Here is a 14,293-nt window from a genome sequence, read left to right on the forward strand (position 1 = left end):
TAAATCCAATTCGAATTCCACTTATCACGTGAAAGTAGAAGAAACTTAAATAAACAATTCATGACAAGTTAAATAAATAGGACACTTGGTATAAATGTAAAAGTGACACTGAGGATCACATGTGGTTTATTAAGGCATAATCACATCAGCATTGATGGCAATAATTACAAAGGATGGGGGATCAAATGAGATAATGAGAACGTTTGCCAAACAAATGTGCCACATAAATCATCCTTTGATGTTCGATTCAGCACATATGCATGCAACTTAAGTTCCCCGAAGGAAAGGATCAAAGGAAGTATAACCTGCTTATCGAGAGTGAAAGAAGCGATGCGATGAGACCAAATGTTTTCTGGGAAGTCTGCTAATTGGCGGACAATCTCATGCTGATTGTTCAAGGGAACGGCAGTTTCAGTTGAGGCCATTTTGTTGGGTGCTAGTTGGGGGAATATTCAGCTTAACTACGTTGTATCTTAGTATGACTACTTTGTTTGATGATCAGCCAGAGGAATCCGTTTGCGTATTTATAGATCCAAACACTTGAGTAGTTAGGCAGTAAAGGCTGCGCAGGTAAATTGGTTGGATCAATATATACAACCATATTACATCTATCGGGTTTGGCTAACGGGGTACTTGTATTTTTCTTATTTCTTTTGTCCAACTTTGATAGTTTTATTTTCTCTTTTTATTTGTTTCAAATTTAGTCTACTTTTTAATTGAAAAATATAGTTAATCTGTAAATAAGGGTGAGCAAACGGTGCAAATGCAGTAATTCGGGTGTATGAATTCAGTAAATTCTGTTATTAGACTTATAGAAATTTAAATCGCTTTCAAATTTGAATTAGCAATACCCGAATTCATTTCACTCCCGAATTTGAATTCGAAAATGGTAATGAATTCGGGTTAACCGTTTTCATCTAAAAAAAAATTTCTGTTGAATCTTTTAATTGTAATTTCCAACCTAATTAAACTCTGTTATCAAGCGACACTCAGTCACGTTTATCGTCAAGCAAATATGGTCGCTGATGCAATTGCTTCAGCTCATTTGGGCCACAATGTGTTGTACAATGAGGAAGCATCTCTGCCACGTAGGATTAAAGTTCTCCTGGGGTTAGACAGGCTAGGGGTCCCCATATATCAGGCATTAGATAGCAGTGGCTTAATCCTTGTACTTTAAAAAAAAAAAAAAAACTCTGTTATCAAGTTTAATAGCTAAGTTACTACTGTAATCAATATAATTGCAAACTTACAAGCTACAACACCAAGTCAAAGGAAATCAACATCCAAATTATTACACACAAATTACAAATGCCAAAATTCATCAACTGAAAATCTGAAATGCAAATACACAGTACAACTACAAGTCAGAAAAGACTAAACATGCTAATCAGCTGATGAACTAATGAACTGAACTCAAAAGTTATTCAAATTAACGCACACTTTACAAGTTCACATTTCACAAGTCACAATAGATGAATTTTCATGTTAAATATATAATGTAATTTTAGAGCACACTAATACTTGCAAGTTATAAGTTACACATTCAAATATTCAATAATTCAAACATTAATGATGTACCAAACTATCAATATCTAAATTCTAATTACTAATTATGTTTATTGTTTAATATTTAATATTATACCTATACTTATTAATTATTATCTAATTCTAGTCATGTATAAAATAATAAGTATTATAGTTATGTTATGTATTGTTGTATATTTGTATTATTATAGTCATATAATAATGAACAAATACTAAAATAGTATATTGTATATCATTATATATTATTATTATCATAAGTACATGATACTACCATATACTAACTATTATTAATAGCATAATAATACTAAATAGCACTTACCTATATATTATATAATTTTATAAACTAATTTGGTATTCGAATGCGGTAATACGGTACCCTATTTTATTTTATCGAATTTGAATTTGAAATTGGTTATTACCAAATTCATAATCTTATTACCTATTTCATACCATATTAGAATTCGATGAATTTGATAAATATCATTTTTGTATCAAATTAACAAATACTCGATTTCAAATTACTAAATTGAATTTAAATTCGGATATGAATTCAGTAGGTACCGAATTTGTTCACCCCTACTCTTATTTAATGTACATTGTTAGCAATGAGTATAACCTACCTTATTCATTAATTGCTTGGATTCATGGTTTGTATGGTGCAACTTTTCATAATATTGTTGTTATAATTAATGTAAAGGTATATTGAATAGTCACACTTCAAATATTAATGTAAGGGTATTTAGAAAAATAATAAATTAGATTTACTTTTTTAATAAAATTAACTAATTTTTTTTTAAACTGTGTGTAAAAAAAAATCAAAACGCTCAAAGTGGGACAAAGGAATATTACTTCTTGATAAAAGTCAAACTAATTTTAAAAAGTATTTAAATTTGAGGAGTGTATTAAATGGAGGTGTAAAAGTTAGGTTTAAGGTAACGTAATATATCTATCAAGGTAAGATTTCGAACTCCCTGCCAATCATGTGAGAAGGATCACCTCGAGAGTAAGGCCTAATCAGGCGGACTAACCGACTAGTTGACCGTAAAAGAAACTTGAACATGCGCCACCAATTGCGTTAACAGATATTGAATGGTTTACAAAGTAGACAAGTTTGTTGGTTCAAGGTCTAATTAATTTCTCTTTATCGCCCTTTTGTTTTTGTGGTCGACAATCAAGTTTGGTTTGGACCTTTATGCCCCTATTCAGATGGAAATTGAAAGTTCTAGAGATATTAGAGAGAGAGGAATAGTAGTATTAGTTTGAATCTATCGATTTTTTTTTGTTTGACTGCTGACTGGGCACGTGGAGCAACCATGTCGTGACTATTGCTTGACCATAACAACATCGTCCCCATTTTCTCGACTAATTGCAAGTCTGCAAGACGACATTGTGGAAAGCCAAAAAGTTGTCAATACTGTCAACATTTTACCAAAGCAAAATAATGGCCTTAAGCAAAATGCATATTCATCAGATGCTCAGTAGTACGGTACCAAAGCACATGAGAAAATAATCGCACGTTGCAGCGTCAGAGACGCCCGTGTATGACCTTATCCGAGTGATGTATGGCTCTTATTGTTTCTGTTAATCACCAAAAATCTCAATGCAGTCACCACCAAAAATCTCAATGCCGCCTTTAAAAATCTCAATGCAGTCACCACCAAAAATCTCAATGCCGCCCTCAAATTTATGCAGAAACAATAAGAGCCATACATCACTCGGGTAAGGTCACCAAAAATCTCAATGTTGCCCTCAAATTTATGCAGAAACAATAAGAGCCATACATCACTCGAGTATGGTCATGGTCATGTCCGCTGGCTGCTAATCACCAAAAATCTCAATGCCGTCCTCAAATTTATGCAGAAACTGCAAGGATCGAAGACAACCAAGTGAAAGAGATAAACAATGTACAGATCACAAACGTAACAATAAGTAAATAGAAAGGAAAGAATTGCAAACCAATTAACTACCCAACTCCTCCTGAGCTTGTAGATTAATTCAAATAAATTTCTTCAAGTTGATGAATTAGTTCACCTCCTCCTTGCTCCGAACACCCCTCGGTCAAGTCAGAAAGTTTTACTATCCCTCAGGACAACCCTCACAGAGCTACACTCATGAAGTATTCACTCACAAATGAAAAGCTTACAATGAACCTCACATCACTAAGACTACAAATCTTCTTTGAAGAGTATTTTTTCACTAAAATCACTCTAGATCTTTTGTATCTTCAGTGTGCAAAAGTTGTTTTATGTATCTGAACAACCACTATTTATATAGGACCAAGAAAGTGCCTTATTAAAGCTTCCAACGGATAGAAAGTAGCTGAAGAGTCAACTAGCCGTTGGAGTATCGGACGTCCGGTACTCCTGTTTTTTGCGTCCGACAGCAGGCAGTGAGTTTGAGAAATTTTCTTCAATTCTATCGGACGTCCGGTGCAAGCTCTTTGTGCGTCCGACAGCAAACAAAGAGATTTGAAAAATCATCTTGTTTCTATCGGACGTCCGGTGGAGACATATTCAGCGTCCGATGGTTTCGTCGACTTCGAAGGATCCTATTGGACGTCCAAAGCATGCGTCCGAAGTTGTGCAATGATTATGGGACATCCGGTACTGTCATCACAAGCCCGACAGCTTTTAGCAACCTTTGTCTTCTTTCAATTGCACTTATTCATGGAATTAAATAACTTCATAACTGAAAGTATATCTTGAAGAAATATTAGTATTATCCATTGTTTTGTAAACATCAAAAGTTAGGGACCAAGGTCAACAAAAACAATAAGAGCCATACATCACTCGGGTAAGGTCACCAAAAATCTCAATGCCGCCCTCAAATTTATGCAGAAACAATAAGAGCCATACAATATAAAATTAATTAGGTAAAGTAAATAAATATAAGGGAAGGTAGACAAAATTAAATAGAAAAAAATATATAAATATAATAGAGGATAATAATTAGGGTAAAATACACTTTATCCCCCTACAATTTAGTGATTTTTCATATGACCCCCTCGTAGTTTCAAAAACTATACATAACTCCCTCATAATTTGGTTAAAGTGTCAATGTGATGGAAATGATCTTTTGTAACGGAACGTAAGAAAATATCAGTAATATCCTTATTTAAAAATTAAAATGATTGAAATAATCAAAATATATAAACTTAATATGTATGAGAATATCCGCAGCCAGTTGCTTTCAGCCTTTCCTGCCAAGTTTGACAACGGGGAAAAATAAAATATTGAGCAGAAAAAATAACCAAAATATAAGAGCATTAGACAAAGCAAAATCCTAGATGCAGGTTTGACACTTTTATATCCTAGAACTGGAGGACGAAATAAATGAAGGTTGGTGAACATACAACACTCGAATTAGGAACAGTTGACTAGTTGGTAATTGCCAACACTTAAAATATTTTCGGAGAATACTTGTCTCGAATTGGGCTTGGAGGCAAAGGAAATGCCCAGTCAGGTGGACGGTTGGGACTTGGGAGTTCTTACCTGGTCAAATTCCAAGGATCACATAACATATAGTATAAAGAGAAAGGAGGAGCTCACACAGCTCATAGAACAGATTAATCCCATGACGATGGATACCCCCTTCAATTGGATTGCTTCCTTCATTTTCCTTGCCTTCATTTTAACTTTAGGAAAGAAATGGATGAAATCCAAAACAGTAAATGCTACCCAGAAGCTGCCACCAGGTCCAAAGAAGATACCTTTCATTGGAAATTTGCATAATTTGCTGGGTTCATTACCCCATCATGCTCTCGCAAAGTTAGCTAAAAAGTATGGTGATCTGATGCATCTACAGCTTGGTGAAGTATCAGCTGTCGTGGTGTCATCGCCACATTCGGCAAAAGAGATTCTGAAAACTCATGATCATGTCTTTGCAGACAGGCCGGAAATCCTAGTTGGCAAGATCATATGCTATGACAGTTCAAGCATTGCATTCTCTCAATACGGAGACTATTGGAGACAAATGCGGAAAATATGCGCCATGGAACTACTTAGTGCCAAAAGTGTTCGATCATTTGGCTCTATTAGGCAAGATGAGGTTTTGCATCTGATTTCATCTATTCAGGGTTCCACCATTGGTGGACAACCAATCAATTTGACTGAAGAAATTTCCTCATTCACAAGTTCCATGATTTGCAGAGCAGCATGCGGAAAAGTCTTTAGAGAACGAATTACGCTCATAAAATTAATGAAGGAAGTATTGTCCCGAACGAGTGGGTTTGACATCTCTGATCTGTTCCCATCCCAGAAGATTCTCCACCGTCTAAGTTGGATGAAGCCCGCATTGCAGAAGCTGCACCACAAGATTGATGTGATTTTGGAAAGCGTAATCAATGAGCATATTGAGAACTTAGCAAGATCGAAAACGGTGAATGGCGAGTTCGGCCAAGAAGATCTAATTGATGTCCTATTAAGGATTAAAGAAAGTGGTGACCTTCAATTTCCAATTACCAACAAAACAATCAAGGCTATACTGTTTGTAAGTATTGGTTATACATATACATATGCATATGTGTGTGTGTGTGTGTTTGTGTGTGTGTGTATATTGTATCATTTTGGTATAAGATAATTGTGCAATTATATGATGCAGGATATGTTCACGGGGGGAACTGAAACTTCGGCCACATTGGTTGAATGGGCTATGTCTGAGATGATAAGAAATCCAAAAGTGATGTCCAAGGCACAGAACGAGATTAGAAAAGCCTTCTTGGGAAAGGAAAAAATTGAAGAGATGGATACTGAAGGTCTAAGATATCTTAAGTTAGTGATTAAAGAAACTCTAAGATTACACCCTCCTCTGCCTCTGTTGGTTCCCATGGAGTGCAGGAGGCAATGTGAAATAGATGGATATATCATCCCTAGCAAAACAAGAGTCTTCGTTAATGCTTGGGCAATCCAAAGAGATCCTAAGTACTGGGATGATCCGGAGAGTTTTAAGCCAGAGAGATTCCACAACAATCCAGTTGATTTCACAGGAACACAGTTTGAATATCTACCATTTGGTGGAGGAAGGCGAATTTGTCCAGGAATTTCATTTGGTTTAGCCAATGTGGAGCTTCCTTTAGCTCAACTGCTGTACAACTTCGACTGGAAACTCCCGGGTGGTATCAACTCCAATGGCTTAGACATGACGGAGACCTGCGGAATAACAGCACCAAGAAAAAACAAACTTTGCTTGGTTGCCACCTTGTATGATCCAACCGCTTGATACGCCAACCCCCATAAAGATAATAAGGTTCACTTTTGGCGATCAGCTGAATATCACCAGTTTTTTTTTCTTCTCTTAAACATTTCTTTGTGTTTCATTTCAGTACAGCTGCAGCTGTATGGTTGTTGGACTTAGGAATGTCAAAAAAAATAATAATGAAAGTTCTAAGCAATTGAACTCAGCTATGAGCGGACAAATTTTTGTTATCTTGTTAATTAAACCAGAGCTTTATTGATGAAGAAATAAGAGAGCAAAATGGCAAAAAATCAGCACAATATCTTTAACTGATTAAAACACAAGCAACCGAAGGGATACAAAGTCTGATGGACTAAAAATATCTTTAGATCAAGGCCCCATGATAGACTGAGTTCCTATTTTTTTTTCTTTGTTTGGGGAGGGAAGGTTGGGGGGGGGGGGGGGCGTTCCTAGTTCTTGTTGCTATGCTTCACATCTGGCCAATTTTGCACTCCTAACTTCAGATCCAAAATAATTCTATTCAGCAAAAGTATTTGTTTTCAAACTCAGAACAGTGAATGAACTGACTATCTGGCGGGTTTTAACTTTTACTAGTAATTGAGCTCAAAACAATTAATTAACTAGTAGATCTGACAATTAAAGACATGCATAGATTTCCATTTAGTTATAGTTGATCTTTATTTGAATTTGAAATATACTTTGGAGCTTCAAAGAGCAGGGTTTGTCAATCTTTCAGATCTGTTTTTCTTGTTAATTTTTCATCAATTTGTAGCCATTGCATGTTTTGTTGTATTTTATGCACGCATTTAGTGTAAATCTTATGAAGTAAAATGAAATAGTGATGTTTATAAGGAAAAGTAAATAAAAATCAACGAGAGTACCACAACATCTGACAAAGGTCTTGTTTATTTAATTTAACATTTGCAACAGATGGTAATCCAATTTGGCTAAACATAGCAATAATTTGTTATTGGATTCATCTTCATCGTAGATGGAGATGTAACGATAAGTAATTTTCCTGCCATGCTGTGGCAATAAATTGCCTTCAACATACTATCCTTCTCAATTATTTCTTACATTTTTCTTTTCCAAACAAATTTCATGTTTTTTCTAACGCTTTGTGCTGCATAAAAATGATCATAGCAAGGAACAGTTGTCTTACGTGAATTAACCACAAAAAATATATATATCATCCTTAATGCTGAAAGATATAAAACGATCATTTAGTGATCCATAAGACCAGTACAACTACATATGATAATATAATAATCAAAACTTCAGTGGAATAATACATAAATGTCAAAACATTAGGCCTTTTTCACAACAAATATTCATAGTTTGGTACAATCTTATTGTAACATAATAAGAATTTTAAGTTTTATGTACCACAAATAAGAATGGCCCAAAAATATCTAAACCTATGAAACTTTTTGTGGGAAATTCACTTTCATTAATTAGCTTCTATAAAGTAGGAGGGAATAAAATTGGAAAAACATTTGAAAGAGAAAGAATGGAATAAATGGCTAATGACGTGAAATTTTAATTAAACTCAACTCTTACTACCACAAGTATACATGTCGTACATGAGTATATATAGTCAGCATTCGAATGTCGATCTCACAGGAAAGATTAATCAATTACCGATACTATTCTAACTCATTTATTATTTAGACAAACACAAATACGAGTAAGTAAAACTATACTACAAGCATGAACTAAAATGAAGTAAAAACTATAATAGATTGGACTTCTAACTACTTTTGCTAGTGAATTTCTCAGGTTAATTGATTGTCATTACCTTATCTAGTTATGGTAATTTCCTAAAGTATGTGATACTCGTTTTTATCGGTGTACTAATCCTACTTTTAGCTAATCCATACTACTTTCATAGTTATGAAATCAACTACAAGCTCATGAAATTCTATGAAAATATTATACAGGGGAGGAGAAAGAATGAAGAACAAAAAGAGAGAAAATAGGGGAGGAGAAAACCTCCAGAGATTCTGAGAAGTAGGGTTTCTATCCAGGGATTGTGGCCAAAAAGCTTTGTTAGATGAGCAAAATACAGCATCACAAGCTGAGGGAAGAAACCAAGTAGGGTTTCTAAGAAACCCTTCATGGTTTCTATCAATTCCTTGAGGGTTTCTTTGCGGCTATTGACAAGGTTCCCCTTGCACTCTAGTTTTATTCAATAACCCCCTCGCTAGCTACAAGTATACATGTCGCTTTGTAGTACAAAAAAGTTAAGGTCGATCCCTTGAGAAGCACTCACAATTACTAGAATTTAATCCTACTTTATTAGCTAGACAAACCACAACAATGAGAAATAAAATCTACTCTAGATACTAATGTGTAACAGCTATAAGTTAATGGATGAACTCAACTAAAACACAAGTTCTAGAATATGGAATCAACCGAATGTCCTTGTCTATAGCTCAAATGAATGATAAATGCTACATCACTTATCTTGCTAAGGACTCATTCACATATGGTATCCGAAACTCGCTTTCACGACAAATTGAGTGTCACCTATACAAGTATTTTCCTACTTTCGTGGTGAAACAATAAGCATGGTGCCATTAAACTCAAGAATATACTAAAACCCACCTAGTCTCAACAATACTTTCGTGTGCTAAGATCCTAAACTCCATCTAAACCGGTTCCATCATCATCTACCAGTTTTCATTGATAAATAACAACTAAAATAATTTGTAAATGGTGATCAAGCATTCACAAATGTTCAAGCAAGCTTAAATGAACTAACAAGTACAAAAGACAACATTCATTTACTCATTCAAACCAAGATCAAGAAACACAAGGCATCATCCACTCCTAGAACAAATATATTAGATAGACATGAAGAATAAACTCATAAAGCTTAAATCTTTGATGAATCCCAACATATATCCAATGAAATAAAGAGAAAGGGAGAAGAAAATGCTTATTCGGTTGAAGGAACAAAGATCTCCAAGTTCCAAATTCTCCTTGGTCTTCAAAATGTCAAGATTACATCAAGAATTCATCAAGAGTTTTGCTAAAAGTCTGATTCTATTATAGAGAGAGAAAGTGCAAGTTCTACTCTAAGAAAGTAACACCTATCTTCTATTCTATCTTCTTGATATCCCAACAAAAGTACCTTTCTCTTCTTCAAGAAACTTCTTCCTCAAAAAGTCTTCAACCACCCTTTCTTGAAACAAATTGATATTGAAAATGACATAAAGTTGCAAAAAGGTGAGAAAGGTTGATGTTTTAGATCCAACTAGCAGCTGTCAAGATATCTTAGTTGTCACCAGAAAAAGAGTTGAAAAGGTGGCATCAAGTTGTGCAAGTTGCGCAACTTGGAGATTTTTTCTGGTGAAGTATACGACGCAGTGTCCAAAATGAATTTCACTATCCGGTGCCATATACTGTTAAACACCCCATCTTCTAAAATTCTCTGATGAGTATCTGGTGCAGTATCTGGCTTGACTTCTGCTATCTAGCATCATATATTTTCTCTGCGACTAGGTATCCAACGCCGCATATCTTGTCTCCCTGCCATAACCAATTTAACAAATAAATCTTTCCATTTTCACACAATTTTTCATACTTTGCCTACTACATCAACTAGTTATCACCTAATCATCAAAATAGCCATTCTCATCATCATTTTAAGCCCAATTCCACCACAATCCATCCTAAATATTTACAAAATATTAGGCAAAATATGTTCTTGTCAGCTACAACTTTCCAACTTGAGTGATTTTTTGTTTCTTCTCCATCCTTGATGTCACATATAGGGACATTTTGCATTAGTATTTTGGGGCTCAAGCAGCTGCTTTTCTTGACTCTTTTATAAGAAGAAACACATTATGCATTAGATAGTTTTTAGTTCTTGGCATCAAGAACAAATTTTTCCTCTCTAGCTTAGTTTAACTTAGTTTTAGCTCTAGTTTTCATCTACCTTAAAGAAGCTTTTTGTTTAGCTCAAAAATGCGTGACTAAAGATCATGTATCAACAACGCATGACATACATTTGGGGGTGACTTTCATGCAACAAATTGTGGTGCTTCCTTTTTACTTTGACTTTTGAGTTAAAGTTGTAGGACCCATATTTTAAGAGGGTAAATGCTGAAATTGGATGTAAACAAGCTTTCTATTTTGGATATGTGACAATTATTTTCGGACAGATAAAAAAGGAAAGCATGACAACTTCAATGGGACGGAAGAAGTACTATATTTTGCACCTACTAGTTCACCTATTCTTGCTTTAATATTTGTGAATGTTTGATCATCATTTGCAAGCCATTATTATTATTGTTTATCTATGAAAGTAGTTAACCATGATGAAAATGGAATAGGTGCACACACAAAAGTTGTGGTACACTTAAGTGGATATTTTTGGTATTTCTTAATCTAGATTAAGTTTTTACTTGTGATTTCACTACAAAAGTAAGGAAATTATAGTGTTGGCTAAATTCGATTCATTGGCAAAAGTGAGTTCCGATGGATTGAGTGAAATACATCCTTAACAAGACAAATACATTAGTGATAGTTAACCATTTCATCCATAATTAGGTGTATCTAGTGGATTCTACACCCTAGAACATTTGTGTTGAGTTCAGATTCTTCAAGTTCTTTAATTTTTCATTACATTGTTATAATATAATTGTTGATTTACTTTTGTTGGAATTCTCATTAGTCTAGATAATAGAGCATGTTAAGAACCTTGGTAATTGGTAGTGATCATTGTGGGATCGATCATAATTCCTTGATATTACAAGCTACGATTCGTATACTTGCAGTTCACAAGGGTTTAGATTTAAAATTTAGAATGTAGGTTTGAACCTCATAACATTACTAACTCACATAAGTCTATTTACCAATGTTATGTCAAAATAATTTGAAAATAAAAAAAACTACAAACCAAGCAAAACTCCTACTAATTAGTATTAGATGATATAGAAAGCCTAAATAATAATTTGTTATAGCATATAAGCAGTGAATGTTTGAAATGTTAATTACATTTGGCAATTGTTCACTTGATAAATGATATTGAGAAACATTTAAACTTTTAAATTTAACAATCTAAGCTTTTAAATTTTAACTAGTTTCTTGTCCTAAACCTGTGTTTTTTGAATCTTCTATTTCTTATTGAAAATGTGCTTTCTAAGTTCAACAGGAATGCATATTGTTTAATTTGATTAAATATCTATTAGCCCCCATGCAGTTTATGAAAAACGATGAACATCTCTGCTCTAATTCTCATAATGTTTGTGACGTGTCCTATAAAGAATTTTGTCCATATAATATTAAAAAGTATCTCACACAAAATGAGTATTTTCTTGAAATAAAATTAAACACCATGAATACAATTCTAGTGCTAATTACTATTCACATGTTTCTCAATAACTAAAAGACGATTACCTAGTCTTCTAGTGCTTGCGCAATATACAATATCTCTTTTAAATTTTGAATATTGGACCAATTTAATGTACTGTCTATAATCTTTATGCTGAATGTTCGCCTAAATATAATCCTGAAACATAATTGCAAATTGAATTCGTTATTTTGAAGAACTTAAGAGTGGCAAAGCACTTACTTTTCAAGTTGAGGGCGGTCAACTACAATTGGACTGTAAATTTGGGGGGGAGGGTTTGCTGCATTTAATCTATAAATTTACCCTAACTTTAATCTTTTCTAACTAAACAATTGCCTAATTTTTGAATTCATAGACAATAATAGAGAAAATTATCTTAAAATCCACTATTTGCTACTAGCAATTAACATCTACTCTAACTATACATCTCAGACCTTACTCTATTCTTCTATTTCTTATACTTTTTTCTTTCACAAATAATAGTTGACCTATTAACATGTTTAGAAGATTTACCCTATTTATTATGGACAAACACTTGGGTAGATCTAGTTTATGTAGATTACGTGGCCTAAATTTTGACACGCCATCTCACCAACCCAAGAATTGAAGATGTGGCAAAATTTGGACCATGATAAGTGCATGTCTTGCACATTTGCATATGGTTGTTTATGTGTATATTAGTGTGTTTTCATTTAAATTTGAGTCAAATAATTAGGTTTTTAGTTAAGTTTTGCATTTTGCGATTAAGTAAGAAAATTTGCATTTCTATCGACTTAAATGCTCAAATTTCATGTTTTTTTATAGGTTTTGATAATTCAATCATCACATGAAGGGAAGTGAGAAGATACTTGCATGATTTTTGATGATTTGAAGTGGAAATCATATGACATGAAGGACCAAAGGATGAAATGCAAGTACGAAACAAGGAGAAAAGCATTGGCAGCAATGATATAGTTTGGTACATTGGCTATAACTTGAGCTACAAAGCTTGGATTGAGATGCTTCTTAAACCATTTTAAATCTAAGAGGAAGTGCTACAATTCTTATGAAGGCATCGAAATCCAGTTCTTACGTTTTTATAGCCAAAAGCCCAAATTACTGAAGCACTTTTCTTCGACAATGCTGTCTGACCAGTCATTAGTATTTTGGCCATAACTCAGTCCACAGATCTCGAAATGACTTGATTCTTGAGCCATTGGAAATATATCTCAAAGGGTTACAACTTTTGTGTTTTGAATAAGAGCTAAATCAGTAGAAACAGGGAAGAAATCCAGCCAACAATCTGTGCATTCGAGTCAGAATAGCAGCGTAACTTGTGCAACTTGAACAATAATTGAGCCTTTCCTTTTCCCTATAAAAGGGACTCCTCTTAGACGAATTTTGCAGAGAAAAATGGGGAGAAAAACACCATCAAAATGTAGATCTAAAACTAGAAATCCTTAGTTTTTCTAGTCTAGGTTAGATTAATATAGGATTAGTTTAGAATTAGTGGGTTGTTCTTCAATTCTTGTATTAGCTCAACAAGGAAGCAAAGAGAGATAAAGATGGAGAAGTTGAGTTCTAGTGACAAGGATTTGATCTCTCTTAACACTTTAACTCTTGTATTTGATTCCTTTGTTAGTTTTAATACAATATTGGATTGTATTTTCATTTGCTTTATTTTTAGCTAAAGTTTCATGCCTTGGGTTGGATGAACTTGCTATTATTTGTTTGTGAGATTTTCTTGGAAGGATGATGCTATTGTTTTGAGTTAGTTATTTAGCACTTTTGTTCTTATAATCATGATTAACTGATCATCAATTGTGATTATTTGAAGATATTGGATTATCAATGATAGTTGTAATTCAATATTAGTTCAAGAATGTGCTAAATTTAGGTAGTACATACACAAAAGTAGAGGTGCACCTTTGTGGCTTGTTTTATAGTAATTTCATAGCAGTTCATGAACTTGTAGCTAATTTTATAACCACAAGAGTAGGTATAGATTAGTTATAAGTATAGTTGATTCACTGCGAGAGTAGGTTTCACATACATAAGGAAATTACGCCATAACTAACTGAGGTAGTAGTGTTCAATTACCCAAGTAATCTTGCTAGTTAAGACTGGTTAGAAATTCCATTCCCCAGGAGCTTTCTATTGTAGTTTTCACTTCATATTTTCGTATGTTTATAGCTTAGATTTACTTGACTTGCATTT

At 33.9% G+C, this 14,293-nt stretch overlaps 1 protein-coding gene across 1 annotated transcript; it reads left to right on the plus strand.

Moving 5' to 3' along the window:
- The first annotated feature begins 4,897 nt into the window (after positions 1-4,897).
- LOC113781712 (premnaspirodiene oxygenase-like) lies at positions 4,898-6,943 on the plus strand. The gene is made up of 2 exons (XM_027327685.1): positions 4,898-6,033; positions 6,145-6,943. The coding sequence occupies exons 1-2, from the start codon at positions 4,996-4,998 to the stop codon at positions 6,760-6,762; spliced, it is 1,656 nt and encodes a 551-aa protein (XP_027183486.1). The 5' UTR covers positions 4,898-4,995; the 3' UTR covers positions 6,763-6,943.
- Positions 6,944-14,293: the final 7,350 nt, after the last annotated feature.

This window comes from Coffea eugenioides, chromosome 8, assembly GCF_003713205.1.
Source record: "Coffea eugenioides isolate CCC68of chromosome 8, Ceug_1.0, whole genome shotgun sequence".
Lineage (NCBI taxonomy): Eukaryota > Viridiplantae > Streptophyta > Magnoliopsida > Gentianales > Rubiaceae > Coffea > Coffea eugenioides.

What these genes read in the sequence shown, in the direction of transcription:
- LOC113781712 (XM_027327685.1), top strand. Translation starts at nt 4,996, where the DNA reads ATGCCCAGTCAGGTGGACGGTTGGGACTTGGGAGTTCTTACCTGGTCA. An exon ending in CAATCAAGGCTATACTGTTT is followed by an intron (nt 6,034 to 6,144) that starts GTAAGTATTGGT and finishes TATATGATGCAG; the next exon opens with GATATGTTCACGGGGGGAAC.